This window comes from Aphis gossypii, chromosome 2 (genome assembly GCF_020184175.1).
Source record: "Aphis gossypii isolate Hap1 chromosome 2, ASM2018417v2, whole genome shotgun sequence".
Taxonomy (NCBI): Eukaryota; Metazoa; Arthropoda; class Insecta; order Hemiptera; family Aphididae; genus Aphis; species Aphis gossypii.
Window position 1 is genome coordinate 45,772,200 of NC_065531.1, and position 27,238 is coordinate 45,799,437.

The 27,238-nt window shown below is 30.2% G+C and overlaps 1 protein-coding gene across 2 annotated transcripts in view; it reads left to right on the top strand.

Moving 5' to 3' along the window:
- LOC114130030 (calpain-1 catalytic subunit-like) overlaps positions 1–27,238 on the top strand; it is an 84,156-nt gene that overhangs the window by 23,559 nt on the left and 33,359 nt on the right. For both annotated transcript variants that reach the window (XR_007604152.1, XM_050201061.1), the window contains exon 3: positions 20,430–20,499. Coding sequence is in view for 1 of the 2 variants with exons in the window: in XM_050201061.1 (XP_050057018.1) it covers positions 20,430–20,499 (70 nt within the window). In the remaining variant the exon portion in view is untranslated. The remainder of the gene's footprint in view (positions 1–20,429; positions 20,500–27,238) is intronic.

Below are 27,238 nucleotides of genomic sequence, written 5' to 3' on the forward strand. Positions count from 1 at the left end.
TGGTAATAAAAACGCAACTGTTAACAATAAATAATGTTAGGTATTTAAAAATTCACATTTTAAAATAGTTTACGCCGTAACATAGGTAAATATTATATATTTATGGTTGTTACTTCAGTGTGTGTATTTTTAGATGATAGTTTGACTATTAAACGTGTTTACCGAGCTTAACCTGAGTTAAGCTCAGGTAATAGGTATATAGTAACATATCATAATAACGATTCTTAATGTAATAAAAGTATGCTTGACAGTCGAGAACATTATTTTTAAAAAAAGTATCTATTATTCTGGATTTGTCTTTAAAAACTTCTCTTCCCGCTGCGATTGTCGCAGGCTGCCGTGAAACCACACTCGTAACCTGAAACGGTCTGTAAACACTTAAAATATTTTATTTCAATTAGGTACCTGTGATTTTTTATTGTATCTCCTCCTCGCAAAGTCAAACTAGTATATCTAAATATGAATGGTTATTCGGCATAATTGTATTATTATAATTTTTCTTTTACTGTATACATATATAATCTCTACTGCGAGAATCTGTACTCTTATACCTAAATGAATTTTACAACAGAAATAATATATGTATACCTATTATTATATACGGTAGGTATTCTAACTCGTATGCCCCCAATCTTATTGATATAACTATAATATTATATTTATTCCATTATTTTGTATTGTTGTTTTGCATTCTTGAATAAATGACACGATTAGGGAGGCAACAATGGAATACCATATTATACCCTCCCTGGTTTGCGATTAATCAGGAAAAAAAGGTATTCTAACTATTCTAACTCTATTAAAGGCTCTATTCACGTGGTAGATTAATAAATAGTGATCGATCTGAATTAAAGTATCTCAAACTTGAGAATTATTCGCTTTGGTAATTATATCACCATGCAAATATAATGTTCTCTACGCACGTCGTCACTATACGCGTAAGCCTGTAGGTTTTACGTTTTCTTCCATTGTAGTCATATTAGAATTTCAATTACTATCAGCCGCCCTTTACTATATACTCGCTTTACCGCCATTCAGTCGGAAAATGACGAGCATTATACAGTAAATTTTGCATTTCACTAACGTCGCATTTCAGCAGTGCATAACGAAATATTATACGTATGTTCGCTGTGTAAATACAACGTTGGTGGCAACGGATGTTCTTTGTTAAGGGAAAAAAACAAACTATTTGTTCTTCCTTATAAAATGTGCTCCTCTCGTAGGTATATAGACACTATTGTTATAGCAAAGGGTTATCTCATCGAGTTTGTCCACGAGGCACAATATTAATGATTAGGTACACGTTTCTTTTAACTTCTCGTGAAATTTTGAAATTTGTCACAAATTATGTATATACTATGCTGATGCGTATACCTTTTTAGAAAATTATAAATTTTTAATTATTTACACAGTTGTATTCATAAAAAAATAAATATGTTTTATTGACGATTAGAAAATAACACAATATAGATACCTCGTGTATCGTGTATGGACTGAAATTAATAAATTTACGACGTTTCAAGAAAAACCTTACCTCGCGAGCCCAAGAAATCAATAAACAAACGGCAATCCAATACGGTAAACAAACTAATCAGGAAAATAAATGATTTGCGGCCCCGAATATATACAATAATATAAATCAGTTGTAAACATTATACAATTTATACATAATATGTTCCGCTTAATTTAATTTTATTCATATATTTTAACGATAAATTTATTATAATATCGGTCGGCGTGAAAATTGAACGTGAGTTACTGACATAGTTTCTTCAACGGTATACCGTTTGGGAAATACCTGATAAGTACGTAATAACTAATAATATACCACATAAACGTACGCAATTGTAATATAATGATGATCACTGTAAGTAGATGTACCGGCTATCTGTGTATACATTTTTAGAATACGATTGGAGCATTTTTTGGCGGCACACATTGTTGGCATTATTTCATTTCCACTCAGATTATACAATATTACACCTATATGAAAATACGCATATGTGATTTACGCACTGTTCAGTTCTTGCAGTGATTTCCGCGATAGTGTGGCGGCGATTTCCGTGATTGTGTGGCGGTGGTTCGCACGACTTAAGTCCTGCGCGACCACCGAGTCTATCGCGTGTTATCGTATATCCTACATTACACTGTGTACTCATATGTAGCAAATAATCGGATTTCCATCAATCCGCCGACGGTGCAGCGGTTTATCGTTGAACGAAATCGGCGTGTTTTTTTTTTTAGTTTACCATTATTTTCACTTTTCTCGACCACGGGGCACGACTATATTATGTATTACGCGCTCGTCTCGCGCACGATGCAATTACGCGCGACGGTGGTTGTCCACGAACATCGTCCCTACCGTATAATAATAATTTATGTTATTATTCTGCAGCGTACGTGTGCGTATATATTTGCGTGAAAATGACAACGGCTCCCGTGAGACCAAGTAAAACGTTTCGCGGGTGGTCTTCCGCACTGCGTGTATGTGTAAATCGAAATTCGGACGAAGATCCAACGGCAGTGTAATGATTTCGCGTACACAGCTATAAGTACTTACATGATACTTGTATATTATTACAGGCATACTATATACAGCGTTCCTAATACCGGGACTATTACACATCCCACGTGAAGAAACCGTCCGGTCCCGAAATGATAGCCTTAAGAAATTCTACTAACCGGTCAGAAACGTCTTTGAACTTTTTGTAGATATTGATACTCTATGATTTTAGATGGACAGCCGACGCAACTTGAGTTGAGGTCTCGTCGATGAGTGATCAAATAATAAAATAAGTGCTGTTATTAATAATGAAAGGTCATGTATACCGTATCGGACACATGCCTGCAATCATATAATTCGACAATACGATAAAACTACAGGTGTAGGATCGAAGTATAGAACTCACGGCTGTTAATATATTCGGTATTTAAAAAACCTGCAAGGAATTAATTAATCAAAAAATTAAAACGCTTTTAAAGTATGAAATATTCCTGATACGACGAAGCGGGCGAAAAAGTAACAGCTTAAACACAGTAGCCATCATTCTCTGTAGATAATAATACCTAACATATATTTATCCACTATTCTTCCGGTCATCTTTATTCGTTTAAAAAAGTGAAATCTCCCTTCTCTCTCACACACATACACAAATAAAAAAAAATCTTAGATATAACCTCACCGGTATTTATATACTATAGCATGCCTAGGAATTGAGTTTTTTTTCTTTTTTTGACTTTCACACGCGTTTCAAAAATTGCAAAAAATAATCGTACATTGGTTCGAGGATTCACGCTCAACCGAACGGTCGTCGTCATCACACACACACACACACACACAACGATGACCGGTGTGGTTTTCGATGGGTGACCGCAGCAGATATTGCCTGATCGCCGATGAACCGTACAGATATTTATTAGAATATATATAATTCTCATATTATAATATCATGTCTTAGTGTGTGTGTGCGTAACTAGAGGTAACTCTGTGGAAATTCAGTCTTTGCGTACAGAGTGGGTCGTTTCCCCATTGTCCGAATAGGTACATGAATATTATTATTATTTTTTATTGTTATTGTATATTATGTGCGCGCGTGTATACGGTTCGATGATTGATGCGCGTCGAGGAGTCGTCATTATTGCTTCTGCAGGCGTGATATTATATATGCACCATGTTATGCACGTACACCGCCCCCGTACAGTTGATCGAAAACCGCCAATATCGTGCGTTAATTACGATTCCAGGTTTTGGAACTTATACACCGATTGCAAATTCGTTATGGATGTAGAAAAACAAATCAGATTAAATGCACTACATCGTGTACCTACCTGTATTATGATTTAAATTAAAACAATTTATTTTGCATATTTTTAATGTATTTCCAAAATAAAAGTATGTATGTACGAGTATATACCTAACGATTTTCTTACATGTATTATGTATTATGTGTTGTACTCTAGTAACTTTTGAAAATAACTATTATTTTTTTACTTTTTTTAATTATATGGTATGTTTTGTCAGATATTAAATATAAAATTCCGTTTAATCGTAAAAAAATATATTTTCCATTAGTATATTATACCCTGATCATGCAAGTAACAACTTTCAGTGATGTAATCTTAAACCCTCAGTTCATAACTTAATACGTTTTATTAGATAGGTACATATTTTTATAGTTCCAAGTTCCGAAGCGGTACCGGTGAAATTATTTATTGTTTAAGTATTTTAGAACGCATCCGGACGCGTTCTCGTCGAAATCTAATCACTTCAACTACCTACATCCTACATATATATAAATTTATAATATTATATAATATTATGTAAATACAGCGACTGTTGCGCGTAACACGATACGCCGTGTGACGAGTAAAGCGATCCGTCGCCGCTACAAACAATGTCTTTTTATTTAACTCGTCACATGTAAGATAATATACCGAAATGCGTATGCCTACGGTACGCTGACCATCGCTACGGTGTTCTCGTAGCAACTCATATGTATAAGTTATATCAGCTGGTGTACTTATATTATGCTCTTATAGCTCGTATCGTATTATTTTTACGATATTATTCTATTGTGATTTCGATCGTAGACAAATTTGTAATTCGACAACTAAAACATTTTTGATGATTGTACTTACAATAACATATATATATATTTAAAAATATTGCATAAAATAGTATTCAAATTTACAAAAAGTTTACTATTTATTAAAAACTATACTAAAAAATATGAAAACCATTAACAGTTTCAAGAATATTGGTTCTATTATTATAAACTAATTACTTTTACAGACTATACTGACACAGTGACACATCATATAATATGCTCTTAGATACCTCGATATCTGAATAGTATGTAATCTTTTGATAAAAATTATGCCCTTTCAGTTTTTTCTAACATCTATACATAATAGGTACATACTATACATAACAGTACACATATAATATATAATGTGTATAGCACACTATTATATTATTATGTTTTAAATCATAGTTTCTTTTTACGTGACACAAATACATTAAATTGTGTGCATTTGATACTCCGACTTGAAAACATGGCATTCTAGTCAAATTTAAGATGATTCACTGTTTTTGCGCAAATCCATTAACACGTCTTACATTATACATCGTGTATGTGGCGTGTCTGGTATGTCGGTTTCTCCAAAGATGTCTAAATCAAACTGAATTTATTTTTATTTACTTATGAGTGTAAGTGTAGTCATCCAGACAATACACGTCATAATATTATTATAAAGTGCCAAAGCGGCAACAGCTGCTATATAGAAACGTATATATTATATTTAATAATAATGATCCTTGTTCCTATAGTTGAATCGTTTATTTATGAAAGGGGTCAACCAACGTTTTTGGTGAAATCGATTTCATAAAAAAAAAAAATAATTGTAGACCTTCTATCGAGTACCTATCTGTCTAAAGAGTCAACCATACCTATAATAATTATTTCTTATTAAAGTTTTTGCAAATAAACGTTGAACTTCATTAAAAAATTTATGAAAAATTACCAATAAATAAATAATATTAGTCCGTCGGTGATATTTGTATGAATATTACTTCCTCGTATGTAAACAATTGCTATTATATAGCATCATTTTTTTTTTTTATAAACTCGACAAAACGACTACGCATTTATTTATTTGTTATTTATTTATTTTTTTTTTTTTTATCAACAAAAAGTCGCATAGATACCTTCTTACGGACGGATGCGTTGTTAAAGCGAAATTATATAACATTATATAGGTACAATAGATCTAACTGATTCGTTGTTGACATTGTGTAGGTAAAATGTATGTATATATTATGTGCAAATTTTATTGTCGTCATTAAGTCGCTTGATCTTCCGTGACATAATTTTAAGGACACGTTTGCTGCAGACAATTATGCTTATTTGTACGTCGTCAGGAGCAGTCAAAACACCAGTTCATCAATTTTAAATAACTGTTGTATTTGGTTTTTTTTTTTATTGCTATTATAGCAGAGGCACCTACTTGCGCGTTTAAAACGGCACGCCAACCAAATGGTTTTTTCCTCGTTCATTTATGTTTCAATAATTATATGATTTGTATGTAAGACGCTACGACGTGATTTCACTAAGTACAGAGTACGTTCCTTATCGTTGGTAAAGCTATTAGTGAATTTGAGTTTTTTCTCATGGCAATAATTTTGGGTTCAGTATACACATAGGATATTTACACACAACACACACATATAATATAATATGTTATATAATATATCTCATACATCCTGTGGTTATTATTAAAGTTTTCACATAATGCTCACATTAAAAAAAAAACCTAAACGAGTTAAAAAAATAACTTTTTTTTGACAGACTAGTATTTATTTTATAAATATACGTATAATAATATCGAGCAATTAAGGAAACGTAGCATTGAAATAAAATTTGCTGTTTAACGTAATATTATTGCTATCATGTCTTTGGTTTTAGGACGCGGATCGCGTGTAATAGATTTGAGTCAAAAAAGTCAAAAGTTCACGGTAAAATATGATAGGTACAACGCGGTCATACGGCAAAACAATAGCTGGTTACACGCAAATTATAGAAGTGTACAATTTATTTGATACATATTCATATCAAATAACATTTATCCAAAGTAATCGCATACACCTACTGTTTCGACAAATCGTTTTCCGACAACTTATATGGGTATAAAGTACTATGTATGTATTATGTACAGCTGCAGTGTTTAAGATCTATTTCTACATTGTTTCGTACATTATGTATATTATTATTTATGCTCATTATTCATACGACCGTGTAATACGATATTTAATTTGTTCCAAACTTCCCAGCCTTGAAATTAGTTCAGACCATCGCTGTAAAAACAAGTCGGGCAACATATCAGAATAATGATTTTGTCTATTTCCTAAACGCACGATGTGCTGGGTCCCATAACAAAACAAAATATAATGTAATATTATAAATTACACGCGGGTATAGGAATAATGACGGGCGATATCAACGACGTGTATGATCAGTCAATCATAGATATTATGTAAGTAATATTCAAAACGCTGAGCCAGTTTTTCAAGAATCCTGAATTCGGGGAATAACAAACCTTCGCGCAGAAGACTCTGCAGGTTATACACGATCATAGGCGTTATTTCACGTTATTTGGTAGTATGCAATCAGACATTTGACAAATTATAGGCAATAATATAGATAGAAAAACCAATCAATATTACTAGCAAAAGGTGATTTTACATTACACCGGTAAATTAAAATATACATTGAGATACAAATGACTGATGAGTACCTCTTTAAATATCGCATTATCTCACGAATAACTTTACTAATGTCGTAGAGGGACTTTACAATCAAATATCAAAACGTGCCTAATAGATTATCGGCAATCCAATAATAAGCGTGTTGATAAAAAAATATTCACTGGGTAAAAATATTTAAAAATGTAATAAAAAATTACTTATTAGCAGCTTATAATAAAGTTTAGCTTTATAATTTTCTACAGAAACTAAAAAATCTTAAAATATTCGAGACGATAAAATAATTTTTTTATAGACATTTTAAATTCAAATTTGAATGAAATGATGATAAGTATTTTAAATTATGAATAATGTATTCATTATTTTTAAATCATTTTACACACATAAAACTTTCACATATTTTATATACACAATGATATATCTAAATGTAATATATCTATCAAAAATTAATTCAATCTGCTATATTACTAATAATAAAATAAATTACTTAATAGCAATATCAAAAAACATGAAATATACATGTGATTTTAGCTGACATGCCGTCTCTGCCCACAATCATTTTTCCTGTACAGTGATATATCTTTGAACTTAAATTTTAGATATCTATCCACCATTTTAATGATCCAATTGGAACTTACTGTACAATAAAATAGTACCCCTATATCCAATCTTTTTAAAAGTAATCTTTTTACGTGTCGTGTGTGCAATACTCGTATGATGTTCCAACATATTTTATAATTTTAGCCAATTTAAATATTTCATATTATACTAAGTAATATGTTGCGTTAAACATATGACCTTTATGAATACATATAAATATACACGGCACGAGTATCCAATTTTTTCCTAGATATATTATAATTTAGAAGTATACTGTTTAGTTAGTTATCATTTTTTTTTTATGTATCGTAATTTTTTTTTGTCAATAATTACTAAGTTTTAAATATTATTAAAACATAATTTTTGTACAAAATCATACATGATATCACACAAATAATTTTATTTTAAAAATAAGGTAACAATAACAAATGTATTGCTTAATTTAAACGTTAACATAAAAAAATTGAATTATAATAAAATTTATAGTAACTTTTTATACCTACCGTTTATCCGAATTTATACAAAAATTACTCTCATTTTTTTTTTTTTTTTTTTACAAAAACAATTGAAAAATATTTATCTATATTTTTTGTTCTAGAAATTCGAATTTATGTGTTTTCCTACTGTAGAAGTAGTGGAATAAGTACCTAAGCATATCTCAGGATAAGAAATATATATATATTATAAGTTTATTATGTAGGTACATATTACTTCTATATAAAATAAGATACAACATTAATAACACGGATCAGTGTGATTATATTGTCGTTACAACTTGTACCTAAATCAGTTATAATAATATGAAACACCTTGTCGAAGGTTCAATTACACACACGACGTATATGATTAAGCGCAATTTATATATGCGAAAAAAAAATAAACATAAAACAAATAATCATACAGTGTAAAGTCTGTATAATATTATTTTCAGCAAATGAACGTTTAATTAAATGTGTGATTTAAAAATTAGCATATTAAAGCTTATCATTATATTATTTACTTGTATACTTCTATACACTGCACATAGCACTTAGATTATTTAAAGATTACATTTGTATAATGCTATGTTTCTTAAAAACTTGATTGATATCATGATTGAGATAGTTGGTTTTATTATCACCGACGTAAATAATTATTCGTATAAACACATTATATACACACACACACACACACACACACACACACATATATATATATGTGTGTGTGTGTGTGTGGCGTGTGTGTTATAATTTATAGTAAGTAATAGTATCTTACTATAAGATAGTAATAGTTACTATAGTATTATCTTTCTTTTTGATTGTATTTACGATAAAGGTAATTCAAATATTAACAGCTAAATATGTGTACTGTATTTTTTTTTTTTTTAAATGAGTGCGAATTAACATTGCTTTAGTTTATTTTTAACTTTAAAAAGTTTACAAATGTAAAGATAAAAACATGATGACACAGATTCTCACGAAAACATACATTTCCAGTTATTATTTAGTATTTAATAAAAAATATGTGCTTCCGTTTTAATAAGGTATTAAAAAAAATATGCAGTTTTATTATCTTGAAGCGAACATCTTAAGCTCACATAATATAACGTAGTCGCTCACACACGCATTTATAAATATAAATATCTTTTTCTTGGCCTTCCTCTCAACTATTTGGGGTCGGCCACCTTTATCCTAAACCTCCAATTTTCTTAATTTTCCACATAATATTTATATATAAATATACAAAATAAATCTTCGACTATAACTACGTACTCGTATTTTGAGCACCTCACTGTAAAAAATAATTACTTAATTTAATGTGTGAAGGTATACTATATCTTTCAATTCTTAATAAAAACCGAAATTGAGATTTATTATTTCATGACATATGATTACTATTCAAACATTATATATTTTATAAATATAAAGTATATTCAATACATAAACTTTCATATTTTATAATTGGTGTAAAAATAAATATTTTTGAAATGAATGACATCTAAACGATATTATTTTCCTATAATTTAGTATTACTGCATGTTTTGAGAATATACGTCATAAATGCTAATAAATTTTACATTATAGTTCATATGAGTTTTATTAATGGTACTTCGTGATTTTTCTAACAATTACTATTGTTTTAGTAGAAAGCGAAGAGAGAAATGTTTATGTTTTTTTTTTTTAAATTAGCGATTTCGTGAATACGACCAGATGTTCAAATAGAATGGTTAGAAAAACATACAACTGAACACAATGTTGGATGGGTGATTATTATTACATTAAACTATATATGAATCTTTAGGGTGATATAGCAAGATGCATAATATAAGACGTACCTAAGAAAGTTTTTTTTTTGAATAAAAATTAATAAAATAAGATGATTAGTTTTTGTTAACATAAAATTACTGTAATAAGAAGTAAATTAACCCCGTCGAAATTGACTTCTATTCATTAATTACTGTAAACTTTCTATATGCATTCACTATTTATTGTCATTTTTCACCCACCCACGCATAGTATACCTTATGAATATGTTTCTTGGACATTACCCTAAAGTCATACTAATAATTCCTTATTAAATATACATATCCGTGGGATGGACTAACAGAAATCTCAGAGCGACGGAACCCATAAAATATTATAAATAATTGGCGTTTGGAAAATTAATATTAATAACATATATTATTTTACTTTTATCATTTTATTCTTTTATATTATTTTGTTACATAGAGGTAACTATTTTGTATTTATTTTTATCTATTTATTTATAATACCATTTCTTATAATTTATTACAATTTGTAATCGATGAAGGTATGCACGTGAACTGTATAAACAAAGGATAATATATAAATGCGTACATTAGGTATTTATGATAATATTTTGATGTTTCCCGATTCATCATAACTTTTGCAAATAAGTATTTTAATTTGATGTTTAATTCATGACGTAAATTATGTGGAACAGCGTTGTGAATGTATAATTATCTCATACGACTACCTTGCTGTAGATATTACATTATATATGATTGTGCACGTCAATATAAATACTCGACATCCGTAACATCATCAACATTAGGAGTTGAAGAACATTGGTCTTTAGACTATGTTAAATGTAATTTTTTTTCATACTTGATCTTAAAATATGGTGTAACAGTTTGTACATTTTTTTAATTATCTATAGTTATAAGTTAATTTTTTTCTTACAACTAGTGGTTTTAAATATCACTATTTTATGAGCGTAAAACACGAATTTCATAAATTATTATATATTTATTATTTGTAAATCTAAATACTACTTTAAGCAATGACTTTTTGGGTCGATGAGTTTCAATGTAAAATAAAGAAGCAAAGGCATATTATACTATATTTTACATTAATATAAAAGTATTGCAAGAACAACGCTGTTTTCCAAAAATGAATATGCTCTTATAGAAATCTTTTAATCATACAATATGCTAATAATTTTATTTTGTCGATAAATCACCGTGTTTTTTTGGTTGTTCCACGAAATAATGAGTGTAAGCTATATTATAATCTGTACAGGAGAAATTACAGGTATTATTTTTTAATAGTATAATAATAACTCCAACCCGTAAATTTAAGAAAATTATAGATCCATGTAAATTTATCTCTATTTTAACTTTCCCCTAGATAACTCTATGTATGCGGAGCCAGTAGTCTATGCATTATTTTTTGTAATATAATAATACCTCTAACTTGAAATTATGAAAATTATGGGTCCATGTAAACTTATTCTCATTTTAACTTCACTTAATAGTGTAATCTCGTGTATCCGGAAGCCGATAGTCGACGTATTAGAAATATCTAAAATCAAAATGACGGTCTATCCTATGATTTTGATTTATTTATATTTGCTTAGCAGTTAAATGAATTAACACTCACCTTGCGCTTAAAATTTATAAACTATAAATCATTGTTGGTTTAATAGCTGGACATCTATTAAAGCTTATGCAAATCTTAGATTTTTATGATTTCGAAGAAACTGTTTACGCGCATAACGAAATGATTATAGGCTTGTTCCATTTAATAACCTATAAGTCGTTAAAAGATAATTTTATTAATAGTACCTACAATCTTAACAAAATAACTACCTTTATATATTTAGAAAGCATGTATATTTTGTGGAAAGAAAAAGAAAATTAAAAATAATTAGTATAATATCATTATAATATTTTGTCGACTTAAATATATTTTACGATAACCTCCATCATACGTATATTAATTTATATACACGTTGGTTTTGATCACTTGATCAATCAATAGAGTATAATATTGTATAACTAATTTTGTATTCACTGAGCATTAGATATTCTGTAGGTTTGACATTATATTATAATGCAAGCGTCGTTGTTTGTTTCCTATACGACTCCAAGTTATTGAAAATAATTATGGTACACGTTAGTATTGTTCATATCATAAGCCGTCAAAAATTACAATAAATGATATTATGAACCGTATTGGCACGGAAGCTTGCTTCAAACGTTATCTCCGATCCACCGATGACCTACAACAGCATCGACCATACGTGTGCCCAATGGATGCAGGTTAGATTATGTCTACCCATATTGTATACAATAAGCCTGACCATAATACATAATATATATATTGTATTTGTATATTTATATAATATACGGTGTTATATATATAATACTATAAGTATATAAATATACTTGTATATGAAATATATACCAACTATACAGAGGTCATCAAATCACGACTCCAGATATATCGATGAACATTATTCGTGTATAGGTAAATATAAACTTTTACTACCGGTCACCGGCAGTAACAGAGTTCAATATTTTTCCTTACTTTTTAAAATAATTTCGTGTCTAATTAAGGTACCTGAGATAGTCTATTGTTACGGACAATAAACAAAGCGTTCAAGAGAAAAGAGAATCGTGAGTGTATTATAAAGTGTAGGACTTCGTATCTATGATATCATTATTATTTTTAGTTAGTTTTACGGGATGGACTTTAAGTCCGCAAACCAAAATAATATTATAAGAACGTATAGGCACGATTCTGCATCAGCTGCTAATGCGTTAAAGTCTCCCGTGCTTAGTTTAAAACCAAAAACTACTGTCATTATAATATTATATAAAGTATAGGAAAGAAATAGAGTATAAAAAATAACGAATAATGATGGTCAGCATTCACATTATATACCTACCTATTGGCTATGTGTATATATGGCGAATATTTTCAAATCATTGCATTGTTAAAAATTCAAAAAAAAATTTATATTCGTACCTGATATTTTAAATTTTATTTTAAGGTTTCACATAAGCTGTTATTAATGAAATCAAAAAGAATAATTAAATGTAATTTCATAAATATTTTTATGTGCGTCTGAAGTTTATGACAAAATTTGATATTCATGAGTAAATAACGATTTATCATTAAATATTTTTTTTATTTTAAAGTAAATACAAATCACCAAAGTCTTACTTGAAATTTCCACTAAATATATATATATGTTATAATTTCCTAAAAATGGAATAATTGTTTAAATATTTCAATTCTTATTATTGAACTATGTATAGACATTTGACATTTTCAATTTTTTTTAGTTTATTTTTTTATAGATATCAACCTAAGCTAGATAAAAACCTTGAAAATTGAATACAACTAAATTCCTTATAAGTTTATACGATAATATTTTAAATATTAAAGAAGATATTTATGCAAAACATTTTTTATAGTACATAAATAATTTATAAAATGTTCAATTTTTATAGCAAAGGATGAAAAATTGAATACAAAGTTTCTCTAATTAGTTCATACTAAAGTCAAAAGAAAAAGAAATAACATAAATTAGGTTCATAATATTCTCAAATTTTCCAGTGTTAGTAATTTTTTAGTTACCTACTTAATAAAAACATAAAATATAATTATTATCAAAAATAAATTATTGCGCGTCAAAAAAAAAAAAAATAATAATAAGTAAATAAATAATATCAAAAATCAAGTTCTTATAATTTTTTAGCGAAAAAAAAAACGTGGTCCTAATGTAAGTAAATAATTGTTTAATGATATCTCATAAAATATTATTTACTAACCTGCTAACCTGTAGCTGCTATACAACTTCTACTGCAGTTATAATTGTATACAGGTACAATATTATACTATTAATAAATTTAATTCAATAATATAAAATATATTCTGTACACGAATTTGTGTTGCGCTTTTGCAAGTAAAAAGGTAAAATTGTATTTCACATTTTCACTGGAACACAGTTCCTGTAAACCTCATGCATTTTGATCTGATTACTCTGATTGGCAAGTTAATTTGATTTTGGCACGAGCTAAATTCTATAATTATATTCGTAGAAATATTGTCATCGATAATATAGTTTTTATATGTTCGCATTAATCGTCGGTCATCGTGGGGTCTGCAGATCCTTACTATAGTCCGTCTACAATATTGCAGGTAAATAATATGTACTATATATTATATAGTATAATGCACATTACACTTATATATTATGTATACGTTTTGGAGACTCGATGGGCACGAGTGCAATGCCCAAATTCACATATTATATTATATGTATTATAAATGCGTTTTATCGAGAAAGGAAGACAAAAGGAAAAATTATTCACGTCACGGTAGATCCGTCGCACATTGTTTACAACACACAAATATCATATCGTTTTAAATTATTATTATATAATAATAATATAATAAACCGCACGACATGATGACAATGAATATTGCAGACGGCCGAAGAAGGGTGTGCGCGTACCAATAAATAATATTTCGACGACGGTGCGAATTGTTAATGTTATTCGACTTGCACTCGCCGTCATCTGTTTAGACTTACAATCTCGTTCCACGTAAATAATAATTAATTAACCGTTGGAATATGTTAAACGTCTTATTCAATTTACTTCCCATAAAATATTATTGATTTACATTTTTTTTTTAAAAACTTATATTTTTAATATGTGATTATATAATTATAATAATTTGCAACATGCACCGGACAGAGAAGCACACAACTGATACTCGTATAAAATAAAAACCTGGTAAATGTACCAATGTGGAATAATGAGTTGGTCTGTACTGGCATGCTTATTATATTTATTGTATCGAAATAATTTAATAATAAAAAAACACTTTTTTGGTTTGTTTGTTTTCAGTATAATAATATTATTAAATGGTAGTGAACGTTGATTGTGCTCTATACACGTGTGCGCCTGACAGGCCTGGCTAAAAATGACTAAATAAGTGTGTTAGAGACTTTAGGGTTCGTTATAATTTTTTATTCAAAATCGCTTTGCGAAAAGTTCGAATAACGCATTTACAGAAATCGCTAAAAATATAATATTAAAAAATTAAAAAACAAAAACCGCGTCGCGGTGACATGTCGATATACTATTTTTGAATATTATAATATAGATTATAGAAGATCACGCTCGCGTGGCAATAGAAGAACGTGATTTTCAAACGTTATGTTGGTGTCACGCCAATATACACTCGCGTTACATCTTATATATATAATACATATATCTTATATACGCCATATGTATAGGCATAGTCTAGTTAATATATTAAATTATATCATATTTTTTGTCATCGATTGTGTTGTGCCGGTGAATAACAATATTTCAGTCCAGAGATTTTTATTTTTTTTTAATAAAACTAGTATATTCTATAATATCTACCATCGATGTATTGGATGAATATGCATTACGTACTACCGCAGCAGTATATTTTCTATAATATTATAACAATGTGACATCGTTGATAGGTTATTTAATGTAATAGGTAACGTTGTTTATAATAGCGTGAACTGTGGACGTTTAAGAAAGTTTCGATATGAAAAGTTGTGCACACACACACTATATAATATTGTTTTTAAATGCGTCCGAGACATTATAATTCAATGCGGTCTGTTATTTATCATTGTTCGTGTTTTTCTGAACAGAGATGTGGACGTCGTTTTTAATGTCTCCGAACAGTCCGAACGGGATTATCTGAAATAAAAGTATACTTATGTACAATGCAATATTGTATGTATACAATACGGCGGTGATATCTTAAGATATGCGAAATCATAAAAATCGCCAGTAAAAAATCAACGAAGCTGATTTAATATTGATCATGCATTATGCATACGCATTATTATTAAGTACAAATTATTACTACCGCGTTACTTATTAAGACTGTTTTTCGTACTTACATATTATTATTATAATATTTAGTTGCAACCGAATTGGCCAAACAGCGGTTTACCGTAATTTTAATAACATCTATAAAGACTATACATAATAATACGTAAGCTCGCGTGTTTTCGTACTCAAATAAATAATAATATACAATACTAAAATTCCGTTACGTTCAAAATGATATACATATAATACATATGTGTATAATTCGTAATGACTAACAAGTAGTCAATAGTTTGCAGTAATCATCGTATTTATGTTTGCATACGTAATTTAACGACGATTTCAAAGGTTCGCTAATATGTGTTCGCATTAATATTGTCCGCTCCTATGTATATTATATTACACTAAAATATAATATGTATTCTCGAATTTACATATTAACGTCAGCCCTAGGTGATTTTGGACAGATTACAAGGTACTGGACACCCGTCTTATACGTATTCATACCTACCTATTACGATAATAATTATAAAAAATTCCGTTCGTTAGATTTTGGACGTCATTCGTCTACTATAATATATCATTATAATAATCCACAGCAAAGAAGCTGAACTCGAGTAACCCGTATCTATCTGTATATACAAGTGACACAAAACTCTTAAGTTTATAAAATCGCATATTTTTTTACCGTTTAACGGAAAATAACGAGATAATTATAATACATAGGTACGTGTTATATTATGTCGTTGTCGTATAAAATGTCTATATAATTTCTTGTTCAACTTTTTTATTCATTTAAGAACGGTATTTCCGATTACATTATTGTTCACAAGATAACTGTATGTTGAATGAATAATATTGATGTCTTCGAGAACATCGCGTTTAAATTATACGAAGAATAATAATATTATGGTCGTTGAAAAAATAAATATGTTTTGTATTATTCTGTGAGTTTTATTTAATTTTTTTTTTTACAATTTTCTCCGTAGAATGATATGCGGTTGTATTACAAAATGCGTACTTATACATTACGTTTGCGGTGCGTTTACCGACGACCGATGAACGCTTATTGTTTGAATTTGCCGATCTTCGCGCGATATCAAACGTCTTCGTCATCTCGGTTTCAAACACAACGGAAAGCTTAATTCCCATGTTGCGAATCGACGGTTTTTTTCCTTCAAAGATTTCGATTATCATCAGCCATACTGATATTATATAGCTATTAATCCCGATGGTCGCCCGTAGATGATCAACACTAAGACTCGTCGAAATATTTATTTTTTTTTTGTATTTTTTTTTTTTTTGTCGCTCAGATTATTGCAGGTATTTAAAGGCGAGTCGAAAGAATCGTATAATTTTTTTTTTTTTCATACAGCGAATAATTTATGAGTGCCCGCGTACTCTATGGGAAAAATCTAATAACGCTGTATGAATCAAACATCGCGAAAAAAGTGCACAACGACAATGATGCGTAGGTACGTCGTATAATAATATTATTATATTATATTATCATCGTCGTCGTAGTTGCGTACGCGATAAAAACGAATCACGAACACCCATCTATAATTCACTCTTTCACACATACACATACACACTGTTTGAAGTCGCGGTCCGAGATCTGAAATCGGTGAGAGCCGCGCGCGAGCGCTGTGTCGTCGGAAACCGAAAAAAAAACGCGACGCTCCGATGTTATATTATTATAATATCGTTTCGTGTCGATTGCGAGGCAATATCCTTTGTGTACGCGTATACCGGAAGCGATCGATGTACCTACCTCTTCCAATTTTACATAATACATAATACATAATATATATACATAGTTCCAAGTAACACCGTGACAGATCGATCGACATTCCTCCGTCGCAGATACGTTCGACGTCGTATAACTTGTCGATATTATGTAGGAATAGGACGTGTATAATAATTATACGTCGAATAGAAAAAACTGCGACAGTTAAATAACGATTCGTTTGCGCCAAAGACAAGGACAAATAAAAATAGACCTAAGGATCATATTTTAATTCATTTTTGTTTTATTATTTTTCCTTTTTTTAATTTTTCCACTGTCTTGTTCGTTTTCTATACACGCGCGATACTCGTTCCATTCGTCTCTCTGCAAAGGTTTTTCTTTTTTTATGTTATAATACCCATCTTATCGACTATAATATTTAACATGCGATGTATAGTCAATGACGTATTATAAAAATCATATCACTACAGTTTATATGTGCAACAAGCATTGCCTTTTCTATTGATTATTCTTAAAAATATTATTATTGATATTTGTGATCAGGAGATTTACTCGGACACGAGCTCAAGACTTATCGGGTTCTGCTAATCAATAACTGCAGCGAGTACCTATGGTATTATACTATTATGTAAACTTTGACTCATAAACATCTGCATGTTAAATCGTCGTCGTGCACACGATATAACATATAAGTTACCATAACAATATTATTATATTATATTGTATACTAACGTAGGTACATACATATTTATATATCGGGTGATTCTTTTGATAGTAACCACTCGTTATCGCGTATTTTTTAGTACCCAATTACCCAAATGTAAATTTTTCGTGTTTTGTATTCTTGTATTTTTTACCATTTTTTTTTTATACTATTCCACTCAAAAGTATGAAACTTAAAATGCATACTGTTTAAAAGCAAAACAATTTTTAAAATGATAAGGATACAAACAAATTATACATTATTGTAATTGTTGAAAAAAGCTCATAAACAATCAAAGTATTATTTTTTTTTAATTAATGAACATGTTTCGAGGTAATTAGCGTTTATGGTTAAAATGATTACCCTGTATATTACTGCATACAAGTCTTTGTAATGTATCAGTGTTATATAGCGTCACGCAGCCCGCCGCAAGAGTTGGTATAGTTTATAATATTTAACTGGAGCACCGCTTTTACTTTTGATCGCTTTTGAAACATTTCTGAGCGCGAGACTAGCCTACAACTATTATACTACATTATTTCAGTAAATTAAATATTATAGAAAATTAAATTTTACCGAACTTTTGACGTAAGGATTTCACTCGAAACTTTTACAATAATCGTCGTTGAAGATGTGTAGGACCTATAGAACCTTATACTTCATTTCATTAGTATCGATTATATTACTTGACTGAATTTGAATTGCGTCTCACATTTTATCCAGCAAGTGCTTTGAGTAGTATAATATTATGTACGACTTTTGGTATATATAAAGTGTACACAAAAAAAATCTCTGACTCGCCGAGCGCTCATGTTTATGAGAAAATATGTATAAATATATAAAATAGAGCAGCAATCGAAATTACATACATAGTTAATTACCTATCCGAATTTAGTTTATAAATATAATGTGATCATGCAATAATTATGATTAATAAACAATAATATTATTAAAAAAATATATTTTAATAACAACAAAATATCAAAATTGTGTTGATTTTTTTTTAAATTTTGAATGAATAATTTTAATAAAATAAAATTGGAGTCATAAAACTATTAATACTCATCAAACGTCAAGTTTTGTTTGGATTCTTAAAAATTGTTTAAAGGTACCATCCGCTAACATCTTTTATCTTCCCTCTTAAAATTGCTTAGTTTATGTGACTTTGTAATTTATCCATAACATAATGTATTTATGAAAAACATTTGCACTTATAGATATTGCATTATCTTTATGCCTACTTATACCAGTCCGACGTCATGCCTATAACTTATGCCTACGTGTGTATACACTGTACATATATTACAATATAACATATAGGTACATTTATGTGCGAGTTAACGTTTGTAAACGTTTGTAATTGTTTTTGTGTAAATATCTCTATTATCATATACATACAATATAATATAGTCTTGATTACGACCGACGGACCACCACCGCATTGTTTCTCCATGAAACAGTGACGCCCATCTCCGGCCCCAGAGAAATGCAAAACCCAAGCGTGTGTGTTGCACTTTTGGTATTCCTATTGTTTTTTCATTTTGCAGATTTTTTTTTCCTCCTCATCTTTTCTTCGTGCCGTGATATTTGTCCCGGACGTTCCCACGAATTATGCGCCAAAACTATTCTCTTTCGACGAACCCGCCACATGCGCTTTCTATATAATAATAATAATTAAAAGCATAATATATAGTTAATATTATTTTATCCACGTACCTATATAACAATTATACTATTATCGGTGACTCGTCGTCACCGTTTATCTATGCCACAGAACTTATTTTATTTTTGACGGAGGTTTATGTAATTATAATATAACAATTAATAATACTATAATTAAAATAATATATTAAAAATGGAGAATTTTCCGAGTGTATTATTCTGGGTATGATTATCGTGCATATAGACACACATCTTCTGAAACTTTCAAAACATGAAACAACATTTTAAGCAAAAATACAATTTGCATTATAGTAATGGTTGTATATTATTGTTGCAGATGGAATCGCCAGGAACGCGGCGAAGACCAACGGGGTCAGGCCAGAGGAGAAGATCTCCACAGTGTCCAGGTAACATCAATATAATACGAAATAATGAAAATATCATACTTTTGATATAATACATGTTGTATACATGCGTATCTATCTGTAAAATATTATAATGACTACGTGATTGCGGCTACACAGCATCAAGGTCAAATGTTAATATTGCCGTCAGTGTTCACGAAATCGTTAATTCGCATTATCAAACATTTCATTTTGGATTGGATATACGTACACTTCGAAAATTAAATTAAAAACTTTAATATAGCGCCGAATATACCTACAATTATTTGTGAATAACAAAATCCCCGAAATCGTGTGTACACAAAGTTCACTGTACGTTTTAGAAGGTACACAAAAAAAAAATGAAAACACTGCACCTGTATACGATGAATATTATACAATATTATTATTATAACGTATAGTTGAGAGCTCTGTTGCGCCTGTCGAAACACGGAACTTGAGGTTTGACCGGTGGTGCATTGTTTTGTAAAATTAATGGTTGAATTGTGTTGCATTTGTTTGAAATATTCAATTTTTTTTCTTCACATTATCAAAGTACCAACGCTATTGCAATGCCATTTTACAATTGATATGGTGGTGTGGTTTACAACACGATAGAATGTTAATCACAAACGATAGGTATATTGATTGGAACTCGTTTTTTAGCTCGTTGTAAAAATTGCATATTATTATTATTATTATTATACACTCTGGTGAGTACCTGACAGTTATACAATTTTAATGCTTTCGGACACATTGAATTGCTGAACGCGTAGTCCCACCTATAGGTATAATAGCAGAGTACCTATACATTGGCCGCGGTGGCAAATTGCGGGATGGGGCTAAATTGGCCAGTGAATTGTTTGTGTGCGTATGTGTGCGCGTGTCTATCATTGTGATCGTGGTCGAGAGTTCGTAATATGTATCGAGTAAATTGTTTTGATATGATAGGTCTGCGTGTGTGTGATGTGTGCACCATGTTATTTATTAGTTACCGTAACCACAGGCCGTCAGATATTATTATAACGTACGTGTGTACATATGTATACTCGTATAGACCCAAAGTCAGCGATGGCCGTCTTATAAGTTATAATATATAAAAGCAATGAGGTCAACGTTTATATTGTGTATTATTATATTAACTATATTATTGTACGAACTTATACACACACGATTGTAAGTATATATTTATAATAGGTGCCTATATACGCAGAAAAAATTAAACACCGATGCGCAACATTGTGTTTACTTACGACTCGACTTGACTTTTTATACAGTACAAGTTCAAAACGTTACAGTCGTATCTGTGTAGGCATGCGTTTCGCCATTCGCGTTAGGCACGGCACGGTACGTTACGTTTTACCGGTATCGTAAAATTTTGGAACCAAGCCCGCGGGGGGCCGCCTTGGCGCGTTATTCGTAAATCTAGATACAGCTGGCTATCGGCGAGCGTCTTCGGCCCTACATGCTCTGCAGATAATATCCCTACGGTATAACACGTATTATTATATTTTAATATGTGTATCGACACGACGACGCCCGCAGTGGTAGAGACGATACCATTATATCACATGTACGTACGCGCATATAACATTATATTACATATATCGTTTATATGTTATATAATATATGTATATATTACACGCAGACCATACGGACATCGACCGCTACTGCCGTCTACAATATATATACGTATCGTGTACATATATAGGTACGCGATATTACGACGCGGAACGCACCCATGACTGATGATTTTAAATAACTGTTTTGACCAGCGGCTACCTGAAGTCGGCCAAGAATACCACCATGTGTACATCGTATAGCTACACTACTACGATTATGTTATTATTATTGTAAGATTTAGTATAGGTGCATAGATGATATTGTATGATTATATTTATAACGAACGATATTATTTACGAGCTGTTGAGTGGAATCGCGAAGAGGTTATATTATACAATACACGGAGGGCTCCTATAACGTGTAAAATGGTGCTCGCGTGGTTAATTACACGGTGTATACACCATAAGTACAAACACAAAACGCATATCTACACACGAACACGTCGTACATAATATATCGCCAGCTATAGTGTATATGTGTAAAACGCGCACCTATATATGTGTGTAAATACTGCAGTGTTGTATACCTCGTCATCTATCACGTCGCGTCTTGCAGTCCGTCATCGTCTGGAGACTTTAATGCTCCGTCGTCGTCGTCGTCGTCGTCAGTGACCTTTCTGCGGTAGAGCGATTCTTCTGTGCGTACTATAATAATATTATATGTATAGTTAGGACATACGACGATAACGGTGCAAGGGATTCTGCTACAGCATCACTAGTAATCACGCATAAATACCTATATATTGTTATATTATTATTATTTTGGTATTATATTATATTGTCGACTGTAGGCGGGCGGGGCGATCATCAAACGCGAACGTACCTATAACATTATGTATGTATTATAATCTCTCGGAGGAATGTGCCACGTGTATATAGGTATACCGTTTTGTCACTGTGCACTGTGCAGCGCATAGTCGTTTATCATTTTGCTGCTTTCACTACTATATTATCATTATCATAACACTGCAAACGGCAGTTTTGTCGGCAGCCCAACACATTATTTTTCTGCTATTTTTCTTTTCAGGTTAATCGTTAGCCACTAATTGGCCTAAAATACACATGCACACACACACTCGTGCTCTCATATACGCTTCTATTTACACCGTGGTTTAGCGTACGATATACGTTGCACAAACCATTTCTTGACATTTTCCATACCTTCGAAAAAGAAGACCACGTCCATTAGCATATACATATAATATATAGGCGCCTGGAGTACTTATATAGGTACAATGTATTTGAATGTCTGTACGACTGTACCTATATATATACGTTCAACAACTACACAACACGTGGTTCGTAGACTTTTCTATATTATAGCCTAGTGGCACACTTATTATATTTTGTATACCAGTGGGTCCAGCCGTCCAGGGTATATATATATATATATATATATATATATATATATTTCAGTATTGTACTATTATATGTATATTGTATACATATAAATGTAATAAGAACACATTATGATGCATATACTTTTCCCTATTCAATTGTAACCGAGGCCTGCAGTTAGTGTGTGTGTGTATTTTCATAGTTCCCATAAAATAATAATATAACATAAATAGGTAGATAACGTTGGATTATTAGCGCATATATTTAAGTATGTAGTATACCGGTAACCGGTATTAGTGTAGTCCTCGACTTTTCGTTTTGCCACGCATGTGTACATAAAAATAAAAACAAATTATCAACAAGGCCAAGTCGATATTTTTAAACGCCCGAAATCCGTGTGCGACTTATAATAATAGGAGTTCAGTTTGAAGTTATTATTCACGGGTCAGTGGATGTTACGATCGCGGACGAGTGCACCGTGTCAAGAATATTGTATTTATATTTTTTATTTTATTTTTAAAGTGATATTATTATGTTCCAATTCGACCACTGTATATATTATATACATTGTATTTTATAAGTTAGTCCGTGGACCTAGGGGGAAAGGAATAAGTCGGTCGAACCGACGCAGTAATCATCGGCCTTCCGTGTCTTGAAAAGACAGCGGCTCACACTAATAATTACTGTTTATTATGTACACTGCAGTAAAAGCCACCTTTGTTACGAAGTATACTCATTATTGTATTTACACGTTTGGAAATCTGTAATCTGGTCGTTATTAATTCGAATGTTTATGAAAGTCAAGACCGAGATATCAGTGTGCGACAGTATAATAAATACAATGATGGAAAGTCACAACGATATAAAGGTATAATACGTACACCTATATAGAAAGTATGGTGTATTAATTGTAGACTGTGTGTGTGGATTTATCGTTGGAAGTTATAAGAGACGATGACCGTTGGACCGCCCAAACGAATTATTATTAGTACCACATATACATACCGATACAAATACAAGCCAAGCACGAAAATCGATCGATTGGCACTTTAATATTATTATTTTATGAAATACAACTCAATGTCTATCATTTTTCGGCGTGTATAACACATCGCATCGTATACCAAGCTATATGCAATAAACCTGTTCCGAAAAATATTTAATTTATATAGGTTGTGTGCGAAGTCACGACAGAATATTTAATAATATTAAAACATACATACTACACAGTACGTATATATATGTGTGAAGTATATTGGATGGTCCACTCGAGCATATTTATTTGTAAGAACGTGTGCAAAGATTTGAATTTTTCCCAATCACGTATGATGGGTTGTATAGATTTATATTATTATTATGGTATACTTTATCGTCGTGCGTCAAGAGAACATAATAACATACAAAGTGTACATAATATTATAGTAGTTTATTTTTATTTTCCCAATATAATTTTACATTCAAAATATTTAAATAAATATCGTTCAAATCGTTTGAATCGTTAATCCGTCGAGTTGCACGAACCGAACGCAATATATAGAGTAACAAATTCTACGTACCTACGCATATACTATATAATATACCTTAGTATAATATATTACTTGTATTAAACAATTTCTTTAGTCAAGCATTTCGTGCATTTTAATATACTCGAATATGAATCACGTCCGTGTCACAAATTATATTATATTATATATACATGTGTTTATTTCTATATTATTATTTATTTCCTAAGTGTGTTGAGTAAAAATCGAGTAATTTAAAATTGTTGAGAACTTTGGAATACAATATATTATTATTATAAGTGTAATAACTAATACCCTTACGGTTGTATAATACACAGTGGACCATTGTACGTAAACTTCCGCGTATTATTATGCTATTATCAATGGTCGTGACATTTGTCTTTCTTTTAACGACAAATGACAAAAGGCGTGCTATTTGGATAAAATGTAGGTAATGTGAAAGTCTTAATGTGTATATATATACATATATATATTTATATAAATCTGCAGGTCAGAATAGTTGTTACACGAATATTTCGTTGAAATAAAATTGCAGTCGTTACTAGCCATTTCTTTGAACATAGTTATAATTCAGGTGTGCGAGTTGATGAGAAAATCGTAGTCACTTTTTTGAAATGTGTTTTTGACTGTTGATTAGGTCGAATGATTGATTCGTTTATTTTCAAGTCAAAAAATAGAAATTTGTATTAAAACGGAATTAAATCTCAGTTTGTGGTTTGCACATTAAAAATCTACAATATAACAATAATCTATAGTTGACCATTTGAAACGTTGATTTGCTACAACAATAGCAATAACAGCAAAATGCAAATATTATTTATATGTGCCTACTATGTAATAACCTATGTAGGTTGTAGAAATTTTATATATTTCAAAATCAATTTTTTTTTCATTTTTCTCTGCGACTAACCCCGGATGATGGCTTCGCATAAAAATAAATCGAATAATTCAATAGTTATAATATATATATATACCTAATACCTATATATACATTACACATTCTAAAAGCTATATATTTATTATGATTGTAATTCATTTTACATACCATATCTTAAATTTATTATATCCATCTATATATGTATTAGTTATCTTGATATCATACACATTTATACACGATATTAATATTGTATATTAAATTCATGCATTCATGCAATTATCTTACATTCACTATAACACGATACATATTATTTTTTTTAAATATTGATGTAGCTATATTCAAACGAATTTTGTTATGATTGAGGCTATTTTTCCAATGTTTCGAGTAATTGTTTGTATTTTTTTTAATGAAACGAGGTAGCTATGTTATTTTATTAAACATATGTTATGTCATGTAATTTTGTAGAAATTAATAAACCTTATTATCCCTAACTTTGCTTGTTTGTCACTTTACTGCCAATTATCACAAAACAAGTGTACGAATATTTTACGGAACAACCCGTCTGTTGTTGTGATACCAGTTATATGTAGGTAATACCTATATATAATAAAAAATAATGACTTAATATAAATATATATGTGTATATACTAATCCAGTACCTCAGAACTGCTGTAAAATATAAATAATATATTGAGCGTGATTAATAACCTAAATTACTTTTTTTTTATAATTATTATTAGTCAGTGTATTATTATATTTGATAAATGATAAGTATATTTTTTACGAAAAAGAGAATGTGAAAGTTGAGAACCACTAGTCTTACTATTCTTTGAGATATAGAACAATATAATATAATATTAAGTAATAATAATTTTCGTGTGGATTATTAACGTAACTTACTCACACGACTTCTACACAATTTTTTTACATTCGCAACCTATAAGACTTTCGATTTTTGTGTTATAATACACTATTATTGAACAATTATATATCAATACGTTTTCTATTCCATTAATTTTTCTACTAGTCGTTCAGATGATAGCAGGGTACAAAATGAAAAATCCATAATATCGTCGTTTATTTCATCGTTTTCAATAGAATAAATGGATATACAGTATAAATACATTAATAAATCATTATTGTGGCTCTAACCTAGTTGAAGTACGAGCATTTTAAAGTTTTCATATTTTACATAACTATAACTCACTTAAAAATTGAAATATCAATAAAATCCTTTGAGATGCATTAGATAATGTTATTACATCTAAGTTTGATAATAGGTAAATTGAATCTAATATTAAAATTGTACGAATCACGGCATTTTAGAATTACTAAGAGACACCAATGTTGTTGTTGGAGCATATAGAATTAACAGGAAGAACAATGTTAAAGCATTGCATCAG